The 16,866-nt window shown below is 43.5% G+C and overlaps 1 protein-coding gene across 1 annotated transcript in view; it reads right to left on the bottom strand.

Moving 5' to 3' along the window:
• astn1 (astrotactin 1) overlaps nt 1–16,866 on the bottom strand; it is a 208,475-nt gene that overhangs the window by 4,051 nt on the left and 187,558 nt on the right. The window contains exons 23-24 of the mRNA XM_076293301.1: nt 4,942–5,042; nt 4,445–4,628 (exon numbers count right to left, since the gene is read on the bottom strand). Of these exons, the coding sequence (XP_076149416.1) occupies nt 4,445–4,628; nt 4,942–5,042 (285 nt within the window). The remainder of the gene's footprint in view (nt 1–4,444; nt 4,629–4,941; nt 5,043–16,866) is intronic.

The raw sequence follows: 16,866 nt of genomic DNA, 5'->3' as shown, positions 1-16,866 counted from the left end.
GTTTCATGAGGAGAACTGACACTTCACCATCTTGGTTTCATTCTCTGGATTGGAAAGTGTCTCTGGCATGCGTGCGCCATTCTGGATCTGCAGGCCGACAAAAGCCTTCTCTGAGGCCGCAATAACAAACAATCCTTAATGCCATTACAGAGAGGTACTCCCACAGTGATGACATTTGAGAGAAGAAAAAAAGATATTGGAGAGAGGAGCTTGGAGGTGGCGATGGAGATTTGCTGAGTTCTGTGTTTGGCTAAGACATCACGCGATGTGAGTGGTCTCCCACGGTGACCCTGGCGGGCCTACAAGGGAGATGCGATATGTGCAAAAAGGCAGGGAGCAAAGTGTTTCCCATCCACTTTAAAGGTAGAGTGATTACCTCACCACTTTCAGTCCACATTTTGTTTATACTGCTGAGACTGGTTTATATTTAGTGCGGGGCTGAAAGGTCACTATTCTCTTATATTTTGACTAGCTAATGAAAATTGCATTTAAATGGTGCACATTGTTGTGATGGGGGGGACCTCAGTGAATTCGAAGTCTTCAAAACAAGCAAGCAAGTCTCTTTTAAAAAGCAGCTATGTTGAGGGTACTTTGTTCTTGGATGTCTGGAAACAAACTGTCATTGTTGTTTACATTGAAATTGTATTACATTTCCTAATACTGTCATGGAAAGGGAAGGGGGGTATTATGGAAATGGAGTTTTGTCAGGATCCCCAGGAGGTTGTTTTGCAGTTTGTCAGATCTCAGATGGTTGTTCAAATGAGTTGGCTTTAACAAAAAGTTTGCCATGGCTTATTTTCTATCTCTTTCCAAATGCATATTTGTTACGTTGTTTGTGTCCTTAAAACTTATGAGGTCATGTATGACATACATCTAAGGATGTAGAATTGGTCATAAATAGTGTGCAGACACAAATGAGAAATACTTCAGGTCTTGATGTGATGGTTGACAACACAGTTGCCAAACAAGCTCACTCAGCTTTTTTAAGATTAAAATATTAAATATAGAAATAAATATCCACTCTCTTAGTAAGTGAATTATGTCACTAGATAGATAGATAGATAGATACTTTATTGATCCCCAAGGGGAAATTCAGGATCCCCACTACCATATAATGATCCACTGACTACCACATCATTGTAAACATTCATTTCCTAAATTGTCTCCTTCTGCGGACTAAAAGATTTTATTTACCATTGGTATCATTCAAGGTGTGTGCTCCATCTAGAAGATTGCGTTTTAATGTAAGTAGGTTTAAATGGAACACGTCAGAAGCCAACCAAAAGCATAAACCTTTCCAAGATGGAGCCAATTACTCCAAACATTCTCAATGTGAGTTAAGGTTACAGTTCTTTATGTCCAAAGTACTTTAATCAGGTTCACCTGTTTTTGGTGAGCATCTGTGTGGGAAGTGTGCAACTTTTATATTGAACACACTGTAATGTTTATAAAATGATTAACTCAGCTTTTACAATACCAGCCTTCTTTAGATGGGTTTTTGAGAGAGTATCTAAGGCTGCTCTGGAGGATACTGTGGTCAGTTACCACTGAGATCAATTTACACACTATCTAAGCAGTTTAATTGCATTTGGTTTAAACTCGACCATTATATAACCTTCAGACCTTAATGAAATAATCTTTGTTTGCCAAATAATTAAACCATAGAAAGGATGGGACACACTGAAGCACAGGCAGGACTCGTGAGATAATCCCCACACCACTCTCCTTGATTCCATCATGCATCATATAAACATACATCTGTGCATTGGTTTAGAAAAAATAAGTTCAGATATTGTGGAAGATATAAGTAGCAAATATTCAAAACCTTTGTGTGGCTACATTATCATGGTTCCATGTGATCATGTAACCTAATGCATTCTAGAGAGGGTGGAAGGGGACATGATGATGCCATTTGGGCTTATCTAGTTAAAACGTATCATAGCTTAGTCTAGGGTGCAGTTGTTTTGTATCATAGCTTAGTCTAGGGTGCAGTTGTTTTGTATCATAGCTTAGTCTAGGGTGCAGTTGTTTTGTATCATAGCTTAGTCTAGGGTGCAGTTGTTTTGTATCATAGCTTAGTCTAGGGTGCAGTTGTTTTGGTTTGCATATTGTTTACATAATCACATAAGATGACCCCCCCCATGACATAAGACAACAGTTAATAATACGTACTTTGTAGTAGTTAGTAGTTTCTACCTTTGCACTACCCTAATTCAACTTAAAAAGAGCACTGATCAAATGGCACAGGAGACGGAGAGGGAAGGCAGTGCATAATCAGTTTCTCAGAAATAATGATCAATCCGTATATCTGCTTTTTTCAATCTGTATTTCATAATTCCATGGTATTCTACAACTTTCACATACAGTAAGCGATAGCGAGAGGCCACTTTTTTGTTTTTTTCACAAAGACATATACACACCCACACACACGCGCCTACATAAAGACACACACACATGCACGTATGCAGGCACACACACACACACACACACACACTCATGCAAACACACAAGCACGGACACACACACATACACACACACGCGCCTACATAAAGACACACACACATGCACGTATGCAGGCACACACACACACACACACACACACAGACACACACACTCATGCAAACACACAAGCACGGACACACACACACACACACACACACACACACACACACACACACACACAGTCATGCACACACACAGTCATGCACACACACAAGCACGCACACATATACACATACACACAACTCACACATACAGTACACACACACCATCAGGGACGATTGAATTTCAAAAGCTTTTAAAGTCTACTTCTTTAAAGCATGTTTACACACACACACACACACACACACACACACACACACACACACACACACACACACACACACACACACACACACACACTTACACTTAGGCCTACACATGATTTTAAAAACAGTAACACTGCAGTTTTTATGGTATGATTTTAAATTGGAATGTGACCTCACCTAAGAACGATCTTACATTAAAAAGGTGGGTGCTGAGGTCTGACTTTGTGGTGCTCAGAAATTAAATTATTTTTATCTTAATTCATGTGATGAAGGACTTTGAAATAAGTTTGACAGGTTTCAGTGCTGAGTAAGGTTAACACTATATATTTGAATATTTTACTACTAATAATATATTAGACTGACTGCTATTATATTTTCTTGCCCTCTACATCATGGTAGTGATCCTATTTATATAAAACACCTTTAGGCCTAGCTGTAGCTTTTGAATGGGTATCCTTTTTCACTACACTTTGGATTACATATAGTATAGCTGCCTGATAGGATAGCCTACGTGAAGAGAACAAGAAGTGGACATCAACGCGATGCCTTGTTATCATCCGATAACTAATTAAATGCTGATTTATTGCTTAGCCGACTTACCACTTCAACACCATTGACTGTAACTGTAACAGTTTAACTGTTCAAATTGTAGCCTAACGTTAACTGTAACACTTCAACACAAGCAAAACATTGCAAGCTCAATGTGCGTGTGAGATGCTATGGGAACATACATGTATACCAATTTTAGGAAAAGGGCTGATGCTGACCCCAGTCTTCAGCTATTTGGTAATATTTATTATACATCCAGAAGAATACATTTGAGTCATTATAGGCTCTGGCTTATTATGGAGCAAAATAACAAAGTTGTGATTAAAAAAATTATCAAGGACGAAAAATACGAGGGGGCACATGCCCCCTTTACTTCAATGGGCATGACGCCACTGGCTAGCTTGCTCATTACTCTGCTCTCACCTTCTTTATTTAATAAAAGATGGAATCAGAAACTATTCTGGCAATTCCAGTTTGCCAATTATGTCAGTTTTGATCACATCACTATGAGGATGAAAAATAGTATGTATACAGTTCTGAGCTGATTTACTATGTCGTGAAGGGAGAGAGCTGTCACCCCACCTGACCTTGAACCTGGCTCTGCGTGGTACCGAACCTGCAGCTTGATTGCAATGCCAAAGAGCCAAACTGTTTGATATGGCAGTCAAAGCACATACTCAACCATAGCACTCCATCATCAAACACCACAATGAAATACAATAAAGAATGAGAATGCACGATTGATCAATGTATTCTTAGCTGTAAATTCCTAGTATGCCCTATTGGTAACCTCAGTGAGAAGTTCCTACTATGACACTCTTAGTCATTTATGCATCACACGTGCGTAAATCCGTGAATCTTTTCACAATGTGAAAACCTAAGTTTTGGTTTAACTCTCTCTGAAAACCAAAAGACATTCATAAGAGGCAGTTTACAAACTTCTTTGGTTTACGACGGTTTTGGGAAACTGAGCCCTTATCTATTTCATAATTCCTCAGGCATTTCAGTCAGTCCTCAGACAATCTTCAAACATATCATCCTTGCACAGACAGTTCACAAGCAAAAAAAAAATAAAACAAGCTCCTAACCTTGGTCCCAGTTCATCCTCACATCGCCAGGTGAACTCCCCAAAGCTCTCGTAGCGCTGGTTATAGTGATATAGCACTCGATGTAAAGTGGGAGAGCCCAAGTCCATGAGAGTGTTATAGGCTGTCTGCTGTTCTTTTCCACTGGTGTATCCATTAAAGAGGTTATAGATCTTGTCTGCGATTTCTGTAAGAACAGGTAAACAATATTAACAAAACATATTGGCTGGCTTCTCAAAGGAATAAACTAGTGCAATTACAGTACACAAATCCATACAATTCAACAGAGAAGCTGGGGACAGACTTTGTGTAATCAGTATAAATATCCTGGTTGGAGTAGAGCTATGATTTATCTAAAGACAAGGAAGAGGTCTCCTTTCAGAATTAACTGCTATATTTATAGAATTGCTTAAGGATGCACTTTTAGAGAAACACCTAAAGCTCCTATGAAGTGCAATGCCATGCCATTTCCTGGATAGTTGCAGTATTACTGAACTGACCTTGTGCTTTGACATCGTCCACTGCAGGACAGGGAGTCTTGATGGTGACCTCGCTCGGGTCAGAGCGTCTGCCGGTGTTATCCACAGCCCACAGCCGGAACCTGCAGCATAACCACCCAAGATTAGGATAATTTGATGGAATCTATACAGCATAACCACCCAAGATTGACATTCGAATAAGTTGGTCATATTCAAATTGGCAGTGGTCTCTTAATTTTGTTCAGAGCTTTATACATATATGTATATATATACTGTATATATATATATATATATATATATATATATATATATACACACATCTCTAAAAAAAATTGAAACTAAAATAACAGTGACAGTGACATATTTTCCCCTGTATATTTTGTGACATTCTCTTCTGAGGCTCTGTGCAAGTATAACATGTGAAATCATGTGCGAAGGTCTGTTGGGTTGCCATGGACTGTGTAAAGGTGATCATGAAAATTAAGTCTAATTTTAATTGCAGTGATGTGCAGAGGTCCAACTTAACCTACCAATAACTATACAAACTACACACAGGAGGATATGGGCCTATAGTCTATATGAAACACCTTCAATTCACAAAGTGTTACTCTCTTTTGTCAGACACACTAAAAGTGAATAAAGTTCAACAAAGATATTCCCTTATTCAACCTCCTGCCTGGCCCTGAGCCACTAGTGAGATATATGACTTCAGACGGATAGATGACGTGAGAAGGTCCCGTGTCCCAGCCTCATTACCACTATGACTACATGTTGAACACTAGTCTAAGACAGACAACAAACAAACAACACTTGTGTCATAAGCCAAGCCTCTGTTTCTGTTAAAATATTGTTTGTTGCTGCCTAACAGGATGATCAAAGCTGAACTAACACTAAGATAGAGTTGAATTATATCTCCATCTAGTGGATGGAAACATGCAAAGATACTACCAGAAATTACTTCAGCCACATCTGAGGGATTCCTACTCTAGTCATAGGTCTGTAGTATACACAATAAAGTATCATCATAGTCAAACCAAGACAGAAACATTTGATGGTCAAGCCATTCTGCTCCATGTTTTAGCAACAAAATAGAATGTGAATGCAATGTGTGATTTTAAAATGTCAAACAAATGCTAATAAACAATACAAGTGATCATCACCGATAAATTACAATTCTCACGAACATTCTAAATGCAAAGAGAAATTGTGGTCGCAAGCGCTTACTTAACCCTCCTGTTATCCTTAGGGGTCAATTTGACCCCAAGCAACGTTTAACATCATAAAATATATGGTTCACTTTTATTTTTGCTTTATGTTTCATGACTTTTACTCAATTGAAGGATACAACAGAGTTAGCATGAAATTTGTACAATAATATGTTTTCAATGTCCTGTACACATATTTTGTACATTGATGTTCCTTGGGGTCAGTTTGACCCCAGCTGTATGAAACATAAGATACATGACACATTGACACATTATGGATATTATTATTTGAATAGTATGAGAACATATTATTATTATCATTATTACATATAAGTACTTATTACATATAAGTTATTTTGGCAGGACTGTAAAAGTCAAAAGGGGAAGCAACAGCAAGCCTTTGGGCTGCTGACACTGGATGGGCAATATTGCCAGCCAGCGTTCCAAGGTTCATAAAGGGGTGTGTGTGTGTGGGGTGGGTGGGGGGGGTGGGATTGTTTTGTAGGGCTTTTGATGGTGGTTATTACACTCTCGTTAAGTACCTGTCACAAAAAGCAATATGGGTAACAATATGAATTATAATCAGTCGTATAATCTTACGAGTGTCAGTAAGATTTGAGGATAACACAAGGGTTAACAGGTAATCAAGAACTAGCAAACACAAACAGCCCATTTGGAACAGCCCGTTCCCTCCTGGAAGAAGTATGATAAATAAACTGACAACAGAAACACTGAGCAGAGACCAAATGATGTAAAGACAAAGTGCATATGTTTTCGGTTGTGGTGCCTCCATACATCAAACACATTTGAGGAGACACTGGTCTCAACTGCTCATTTTTTCCCCCTTTTCTTTAACATAATCTTTTCAGCGTGGCTTCTCTCTTTCTGAGGCATGTTTGAGGTAAGTGCCTACATGTGTGGGGAGCTGAAAACCATGCAATGGGAATAGGATATGTGCATGTGTGTGTGTGTGAGTGTGTGTGTGCGTGTGTGTGAGTGCCCCCCCCCCCTCTCACCCCTTACTGTATGTATGTTCAGACAAGCACCTAAAGAAAATCATCAATTTCAACTAATAGCTGAATACCCCATATTTCCTGTTTGAGACAAGCTCAAACTTAGTATCTAAAATCAGACTATGCACACCTAAAGAAGTCCACCATTGTAAATTGAATAAATTAAATGAGTGGAAGAACACAGAACAGATCAAACAGACACATAGAAGGAACCCTACACTCATTAGGAAAGGGGATTTTTATGCAAAATGTGCTTTTAATTCCAGATTAAAAGCTAACATGATGGAGCACATCTGATATTTTAAGGAAGCCTGTTCCACAGTTTAAGGACTAGAACTGCAAAGGATCAGTCAGCCTCAGGCTAAATTGTGGAACAGCCAAAAGACCAAAGTTGGAGGATCTGAGAGGCAAAGCAAGAGAGTTTAACAAATCCCTTATATAATCAGGTGACAGACCGATTGTGAAAAGCATTACAAGTTAAAAATATAACTTGTAATATATCAAACTGAAGTTGAGAGAAAAGAACTAAGGTAATGTGTTCCCAAAGTAAAATAAATAAGCTAACTAACTAGAAGCTGGCAAAGCAGACACTAATAAAAGCTGCTGAAGTGTTTTGGTGATATACTTGGCAATGTTGTTTTCCAGGGTTTTTCTCTCTGATATATTTGTCACACCTTATAACTGTGTGCGTGCATGCCTGTGTGTGTGTGTGTGTGTGTGTGTGTGTGAGTGTGTGTGTGTGTAAACAGTGTGTGTGTGTGTGTAAACAAACATGCTGTATGGAGAGTACAGCAATTTGTGGTTTAACACTTGAAAATGCTAAATCCATCAATTACATAATCTTCAGTGTAGAGGACAGGATCTCAAGAGAAGATACAACAGGGTAAAAAGGTAAAAGAACACGTCAAAAAACATTCGCATGAAATGTTCAGCATACATTAGTATTACTCCAAAAAATCCAAACATTAAAGTCTATAAGTAGAGTTATGCATATTAAAGTGGAATGACAGGGGATAAAAGTATTGAACACGCTAATAAAAAGCAGTACACCAAGGCAAAGAAAGGCAAGGAACAAGCTGGAATCTATAAGTAATTATCCCTCCTATCTGTGCAAGCAAATTAATATAAGATGGGTTAGTACATATTGATGGGCTGTGAAAAAGTTTTTCGTTACCAAGAAAATGTTTAATTTGTTTGATGTGATTTCCTGTATTCTAGTGCATTTTGGGGATGGCTAACACTAAATTCAATCAGATTCATAGCCTACATCCTGATTTGTTGATATTGAGGCAATGATTCCATGCAAAGGCTTGGGCTTCAGGGCCCCCTGACCCCTTGGGCCCCTGGGCCTGGGCCCGGTAGGCCCGTGCAGTAATCCATCCCTGTTTGGGAGGGACAGAAGAGGCAGTGTCCCTTATATGTGTGGCTCATGTGACATGTAGGCCTACATGATCTACCTGCTATCACTTCACTATTTGACACTATACCCTACCTGGAGACATATCTCATGTTATAAATCAAGAAATAATTTCAGAAATTATGTTTTGTGCATATGGGTTAGCAGGCTACAATAAATTGCCTAACAGACAGCAGCCTAATTTCGAGGTATCACTAATATCTATTAAATAAATGTAAATGACACAGAATAGTGACAGAACTGTAAGCTCAAATTCAAAAAAGTCTACCCAAACATACAGTATGCAAAGGGAATATAAATAAAGTGTTGCATATAGCCAGCTTAATGTAAATTTAAAGATTATGATTAGCCGTTTCTATGCTTTTTCCATTGATAGTTACAGAAAGCCACGTTGCCGGCTCGGCCAAACCAGAGGACTGTATGTGGACTGCACGCTAGATGGGACTCGGTGTCGCGCCTTGATCGATACTGGCTCCACCATCTCGCTTGTGCGCCCCGGTCTCTTACCCGGCACGCTGGTAGCCAGACCCAGAGGCTGGGAAAAGACAAAAACGCGCATCCCAACAGTTACCGGAGAGCGAGCGGAACTGTACGGACAAAAAGTGGTGTGCGTGTGCATCAACGGTGAGACGGTGAGCCGCCGGCTTTGGTTGGATAGCATTCAGGATGATTGCATTCTCGGCCTGGACGTGCTAGAGAAATGGGGGGCTGTGGTGGACATTTCCCGGTTCACACTACACTTGGGGATGAGCAGCGTAGTGTTGCACACGGTGGGGAAAACAGAGCATGAAGTGCGGAAAGCTGGCGCGACGAAGAACTCTCCAACTCGCTCCACACAAGTCCGCAGGAAGCGAACTCGCAAAGAGTACTCGTCATCCCAGACTCCGCCCCTCCCCACACAAGCCCGCGAAACTCAAGCCCGCGAAAACAACAGGTCTCATCCAGGTCCGCTCGCTGAGGCCGCCATTGCTCAGCTCACGCTCACCAGGGAGGAGCCAAGAGAGCGGGTTGAGCAAACACCACTCTCCGCTCAGAGAGCGCGGCCCTCTTTAGAGACAAGGCAAGCCGTAAATGAACTCTGCACTCGTAGCTGTGAGGGGCTGAGTGAAGCACAGGGTAGCCAGGTGCGGAGACTACTAGCAGCGTACACCGACATCTTCGCTGCAAGAGATGAGGACTGCACACGAACGAGCCTGGTCCAACACGATATCGACACCGGAAATGCTCGGCCCATCCGACTTCAGCCTCATCGCTTACCGTTCGCCAAACGACAAGCAGCTGAAGAAAAGATCAAGGAAATGGCCGCGGCAGGAGTGATAGAGCCAAGCAGTAGTCCCTGGGCTGCGCCGGCTGTACTCGTCCGGAAGAAGGACGGCTCGTGGCGGTTCTGTGTTGACTACAGGCGCCTCAACCAGGTAACCCGGAAAGACTCCTACCCGCTCCCCCGCATTGACGATGCGCTGGACAGCATTGCCGGCTCCTGCTGGTTTAGCTCGCTGGACTTACGCAGTGGCTACTGGCAGATTGAGCTAGCCCCGGAAGCTCGGCCGAAGACAGCGTTTACCATCGGGCAAGGGCTGTGGCAGTTCCGGGTACTTCCGTTCGGCCTATGCAACGGGCCAGCGAACTTTGAGCTGCTGATGGAGTGTGTCCTGGCGGGCATTCCACGAATATGCTGCGTGGTTTACCTGGACGACATCCTGTGTCATGCAACAGACTTCACCGGTGCCATAGGACGTCTGGAAAAGGTGTTCGACGCCATACGGGGTGCTGGGCTCAAACTGCACCCGAAAAAGTGCCACCTGTTCCGGAGGCAAACCGGATTCCTGGGCCATGTCGTGGGGGCCGCCGGAGTGGCCACCGACCCAGCTAACGGTACCGATCCACTTGCACGACACTTCATTTTGTCGTGTCGCATAGATGTCGCGCTGCCTCCCCACGTTCAGTCGTGTGTGGGCGTTTTGTTTAAAATGTCAGTTACCGTTTTAACGTATCTTAAGTGTTTTTCCACAAATGGACCACAATTTTAGGCATGTACTTAACAGTATACAACACATTAATAGCCCAAACAAACTATGCGAGCCATTTGGAAATCTTGTTTTATTTAAACTACTCAATGCAATCTCAAATTCTCACCAGAAACACCAACAGTGAATATATTCATCCAAATCCTAGTTTTGTTTGTTTTATGGACCACTAGGTGGTCGTGGAAGAGATCGTTAAAACATTATTTGTCTTGTAAGCGGAACCAAAGTTTCACAGGCACCGTTGTGGTAGAACAAAGGACCTACAACCTCGTCCTTTCATTGGAGAGTCGCCTCGCGTTCAACGGATTCATTTGCATAAAGCTGGGCATCGGGCATGAACTGCCGTTCATCCTGGACACCGACGCCAGCGACGTGGGCGTCGGCACCGTCCTCTCTCAAGCAGGGCGAGCAGGTGGTCGCATACTTCAGCCGCTCACTGGACCGAGCGGAGAAGAACTACTGCGTGACCCGCAGAGAACTGTTGGCTGTCGTGGTGGCAGTGCGCCATTTCCGAACCGACCTCTACGGCAAACGGTTCCTGCTGAGAACGGACCATGCATCGCTCACCTGGCTGCTGAACTTCAAAGAACCAGAGGGCCAGCTGGCTCGCTGGCTGGAGGCGCTCCAGGACTACGACATGGAGATTCGACACCGGGCGGGTCGCCTTTACGGCAACGCGGACGCCCTGTCCAGGCGTCCGTGTGAGGCAGACCAGTGCCAGCACTGCCACCGGAGGGAGGAGAGGAGCCTGGCCGCGGCTCAACCGGAGCCCGCTCGTCGGCTACAGGCTGTATCACCGCTGGCAGAGAGAGAGAGAGTCGCTGTTGTCAACGCTCGCCAACAGCACGCCAGTGAGGGGGCCAACGCTCGCCAGCAGCACGCCAGCGAGAGACTCAACGCCCGCCAGCGCTGCGCCATCAAGAGAGCCACCGCTCGCCAGCTTCACGCCAGCGAGAGAGTCAACGCTCGCCAGCAGCACCCCGAGGTCGTCTCGCTGCCTTCCGCTACCAGCTACAGTGATCGAGAGACCGGAGACAACGCACCGCAGCCCAACGCCATAACGCAGCACTGCAGAGCGGCAGCTGGGGCCATGGACGCGCATTCGCCAATGGCGTGATGTCAAGGGAGGAGATCCGGAAGGCGCAATCGGAGGACGCCACGATCGGCCGAGTGTGGTCATGGATCGAAGCCGGTCAGCGACCGCCATGGACTGACGTATCAGCACTCGATCCAGAGACCAAAGTGATTTATTCACAGTGGCCGGGAATAGTAGCACGTCAAGGGCTGTTGTATAGACACTGGCGAGCCCCCGATAGACAATCTGACATTTTCCAGTTGCTGGTTCCTGCTGGATTACGAGCCGTGTACTGGAACAGGTACATGGGGCAGTGGGGGCGGCTCATTTCGGCATTGCAAAAACTCTTCGTCGGCTGAGAAGCCACTTCTATTGGCCAGGAGGCAGCTGGACGTTGAGTTGCATGTTCACTGCTGTGACGCCTCCACAGCAAAGGGCCCCACGCGATGCTCGCACGCTCCGCTGCAGCAATACGCAGTCGGGGCTCCCATTGAGCGGGTAACCGTCGATATCATGGGCCCACTGCCAGTCACAGAGCGGGGAAATCGCTACGTGCTCGTAGCCATGGACTATTTCACTAAGTGGCCGGAGGCGTATGCAGTGCCAGATCAGAGCTCCCAGACGACCGCGGACAGACTGGTCACTGAGATGTTCTGCCGGTTCGGGGCACCGGAAGAGCTCCACAGCGACCAAGGGCGGAATTTCGAGGCGGAGATGTTTGCTGAGGTTTGCCAGCGCATGGGCATCCGGAAAACGAGAACGACACCTCTGCATCCACAAAGCGACGGGCTAGTGGAACGGTTTAATCGGAGGTTAGCAGTGCAGCTGGCCATATTGGCCGACCGCCGACAAAAGGACTGGGACTTACACTTGCCCCTGGTGCTCTGGGCATATCGCACATATATCACACCGGCAGCTCTGATGTTTGGGCGAGAGCTACGCACGCCGGTGGAGTTGGTGTTCGGTTCGCCTCCGGAAGCGGAGATTGGAGGTAAGCCAGGGCTGGAATACTACAAGCAGCTACGCGAGAGACTGAAAGGAGTACACGAGTTGGCCAGGCAGGCTATGAGTGAAGCTGGAATACGTCAAAAACGAGCTTACTATACGCGCTGTCGCGGCCAGAAGTTCCAAACTGGCGATAAAGTTTGGGTGTACTGCCCGGAGAGAAAGAAAGGCATTTCCCCGAAACTCACTAGCCAGTGGGTCGGGCCGTGTGATGTCTTAGAGAAGCTGTCTGACGTGGTCTATCGTGTGGGACTGATTAAGCGTCGGAGAGTTGTGGCTCTCCACCGTGATCGACTGGCCCCGTATCGACCCCTGGACTCAGCTGAGGGTCGTGGAGACTTGGACACTGATTCTGTGGACCTTGGTGACAATGGAGCTGTGGCTCTAACACCGGTCACTGTGCAGCCGTCCCCGGAAGTCACCGCCGCGACAGCGGGGCGCCCACAACGCCAGCGTCGCGTCCCAGCCAGGCTCATGGACTGACGTAGGGTAAGACTTGAGTCAAAGGGACATAGACTAAGTCTCGGGGGGCTGTGTAGTGAACTGAGCCTAGCTGGTTCATGACTGAACTCCCATAATGCTGTGCAGTGTATGTGTGTGTGTGTAATGTTGATGTTGGTTTTAGTATGAGTAATTGCGTTTACCTTGTCATGTATGTGTTAGCTGGTATAGTCTTTCTTTATGTTGTACCTCATGTGTTTACCCCGTGTATTGTATGTGACTACCCTGTTTGTGTGCTTGTTTAATTGACCTCCTTTGTGTTGCCTGTGTAATGACGTTCGTGTGTTTTGGTGCATAACCAATAAAACCATTCTGAGACAACTTCGCAGTTTGTTACAATACATAATTTGCTGACTGCGTGTGGTTCTTGCCATAGCTGCATAGGCAGAGACAGGCTGCTTTGCCTGAATTCTTTGTTACATTGCTCCGGAACTGTTCATCGCAGCGAGATGAAACCTTAATTGCGTGACAGAGCAGAAGTGGGGCTTTCCAACGAGACTAAACACTTGCCTGTGTGATCAAGTATGAAAATAAAAATAAATATCATGTAATTAAATAAAATTGATTCATATTTACAGTTTACCTGCGCACCCATTACTCTCGTTTGAATTACTCGCGAACCCGTGATCGCTTAGATATGGCAAGCATATCAGAAGAAAGAGGAGACACAGGGCTATCTATTGGTACCAAGTATATCGTTCCTTCTGGGCTATAAAAACAGACAACGTGACTGCAAAATAAAATAATGTACAAAAACCAACGCTGCACACCCATTACTCTCGTTTGAATTAGGCCCTACTCACGAACTCGTGATCGGATAGATATGGCACGCATGTCAGGTGAAAGAGGAGACACAGAGCTATCATTTGATACCAAGTGCATCCGTCTGGGTTATTTTTGTTTTTGTGTGTTGTGGTGGCAAAGCATGTTCATAATCCAACGCTATCATGTGTTTCTCTATGGCAAAGCATGTTCATAATCCGGTTTTGAGATCCTAGCAAATTCCTGCATGGCATCCAATTCGAGACTCACATTGCATCCCAATTTATTCGACAAAGAAACACCTTTTTGCCTTCACTTTGTTCATGACAATGCAGTAAAAAGTTGTTTTAGAATCATCATGAGTTTACACACAGAACATGCAAACTCGGGTTCAGTCAGGTCAGATCAGTTCGTGTCACAGATATGGAGCGCAGAAAGGGCATTTTTCATTACTGTGTCAATGACACTTACAATGACCAGGATAACTGCTTATAACTAAAGGTAGTGAGAATGGCCAAAAAATGGAGTAGCCATAGTGCTAAATAAAAAAAAGGGCATTTATTTCCATAAGGCACACACCACATATTTTTCACATTTGCTCAGCCTCAGAGAATCCCTCCACCATGGCAATGATATTGCCAGATTCAGAACAGTCTGCCCTATGCACACATGTGCCATCTTGCAGTGGTGAGATACATGTCAAAATATAAGAATTTTTATAATACACTATTTGTATTTTTACTATTTAAAAATCAAAATGAAATCAATGCAAGTATTAATACATGAAACAGTGGCAGATCTGGGTAGCCTAGACTCTTTTAAAAAACAATATATAGCATGTGTGTATGGCACTTGCAGGATAAATGTTTCTAAGGTAGTGAAAAAGCCCTTAAAACAGTCTAGGGTTCTAAGAGTTAATTTCTTAATTCAGAGCCATGTTACTTACAGCCAAGTACTTGGAGTGGATATCAGAAAGAAATATAGTTTGGCCATCAGTATATATACATACAATATTTGTAGTATTTATTATTGTTCTTTGAGTTAACATCATTTGAATAAAACTGATTAAGTAAGGTGCATTATCATAATATTTTTTATTGGCATTGACCTATTTATGGAAAATATGTTGGAGTGGCCAACAAACTGACCTGTGTATCAGTGTTGGCTTTGCACAATTTATTGCCATTATTAAAATAGGCTATCCTAATCTTCAAAACTTTTTGAGTAGTTTTCAAATAGTAGTGCCACCCCAATAAAAAGTCTGGACCCAGCTGCCCCCCCCCCCCCCCCCCCTATAAAATAATCCTGGCTACACCCCTGTGTTCGATCAAATCAACAGACCTATTTGTGTCTCTCTGTGTGTGCGTTATGGTAGATACGGTTCCAACTCTTTACGGGAGCGTTTATTTCCATATTTTACTTTTATTTTAATCTGTCAAAAAGTGTGGGGGATTGAATCGTGTTCCAGCAAAAGTGTGTACGTTATAACACCCACATCCCCCACGCTTGCTACGCGCCTGGGTGGAGGCATCATGGTGTGGGGCTGTTTTTCATCTCATGGTACTGGCAGACTTCATACAGTTGAAGGAATGATGAATGGAGTCATTTTTTTCCGGGAGAATCTTGCCATCCACCAGGATGATGAGGATAAGACATGGCTAGACCTTCCAGCAGGACAATGATCCAAAGCATACAGCAAGGAAACTCAATTGGTTTCAGAGAAAGGAAATCAAGGCCCTGACTTAAATTCAATTGAACAGTTCTGGAAGTTAACTAAAGATCAGGAATCACAAGAGGGACCCCTAGAATCTTCAAGATTTAAAGACTATCTGTTTAGAAGAATTGGCCAAAATCATATCTGAATACTGTGACTGATTAGTTTCATGATACAGGAAATGTCTTGAAGTTGTCATTACAAATGAAGGCTTTTCAACAAAGTATTTAAGAAATGTCAGGCGTGTTCAATACTTTTCCCCCTGTGTCGTTCCATTTTATTACACATAACTCTACTCATGGACTTTAATGTTTGGATTTTTTAATGGGTGGATTACCTGAGTTAATACTACTAATGTCTGGTGAAATTTGTATGCAAATAGCCTCACTGGAAGTATACTTACTAAAAAAAATGTTGACCCGTTCAATACTTATTTCCCCCACTGTAGGTCTGGAAACAGTCTGGCTCACAAAACATTTTTATGCTTTTAAGGCACTTGGAAAGGATTGTAACAATGTACCTTGTTACTGTGAATTTATTGTTCCTCATATTCTTGCAACTGATATTTACAAGAATATAATTTACTTGTTTTTCAATCAAAAATTATTCAATCAGTCAACATTTAAATGTGTTGACCACGGCTACACTGTGCAAAGTGACAATACAGCTTTTTCTAAAGCCGTCGCCTTCTTCTTCTTTGTCTTCTTCATCATCATCTTCATCTTCATAATGAATTTGTGGACGACTGCACACAAATATGAAGATTGCCCAAAAATAAGGAATTTTACATTATATTACATTACATTTAGCAGACACTTCTTGACCAAAGTGACTTACATATGTCAACTATATTACAAGGGATCACATTGTCCCCGGAGCAACTTGGGGTTAAGTGCCTTGCTCAAGGGCACATTGGTGGAAGCCGGGAATTGAACCGACAACTTTCAGGCTACTGCACGCTAGCCCAGCTTCTTAACCACTACATTTTAATAAGGACCAAGGCAAACTTACAACAAAGAAGTCCAATTGGCAGAACAAGCAGCAACAAAAGGCTGGTCACAAAGAGGTCTAGACACATAATGTCTGTCTCAGGTGACATCAAGTTTAGATTTCGCAAAGAGTGACACAAAGTCCAAGTATAGAGGTGGTGCGGAAAATCAGGTGACCGGGGGATTATGAGCTGACCACAAAGTGCAGGCTGGGACGGTATAATGAGGTAGTGAAGCC

Source organism: Alosa pseudoharengus, unplaced genomic scaffold (genome assembly GCF_046254945.1).
Source record: "Alosa pseudoharengus isolate Yale_2024_CS ecotype anadromous, Long Island Sound unplaced genomic scaffold, YU_APseudo_1.1 YU_APseudo_1.1_scf_2, whole genome shotgun sequence".
In the NCBI taxonomy this organism is placed as follows: Eukaryota; Metazoa; Chordata; class Actinopteri; order Clupeiformes; family Clupeidae; genus Alosa; species Alosa pseudoharengus.
The sequence above is the reverse complement of the archived record's forward strand: the minus strand, read 5'-3'. Positions and strand labels throughout refer to the sequence as shown.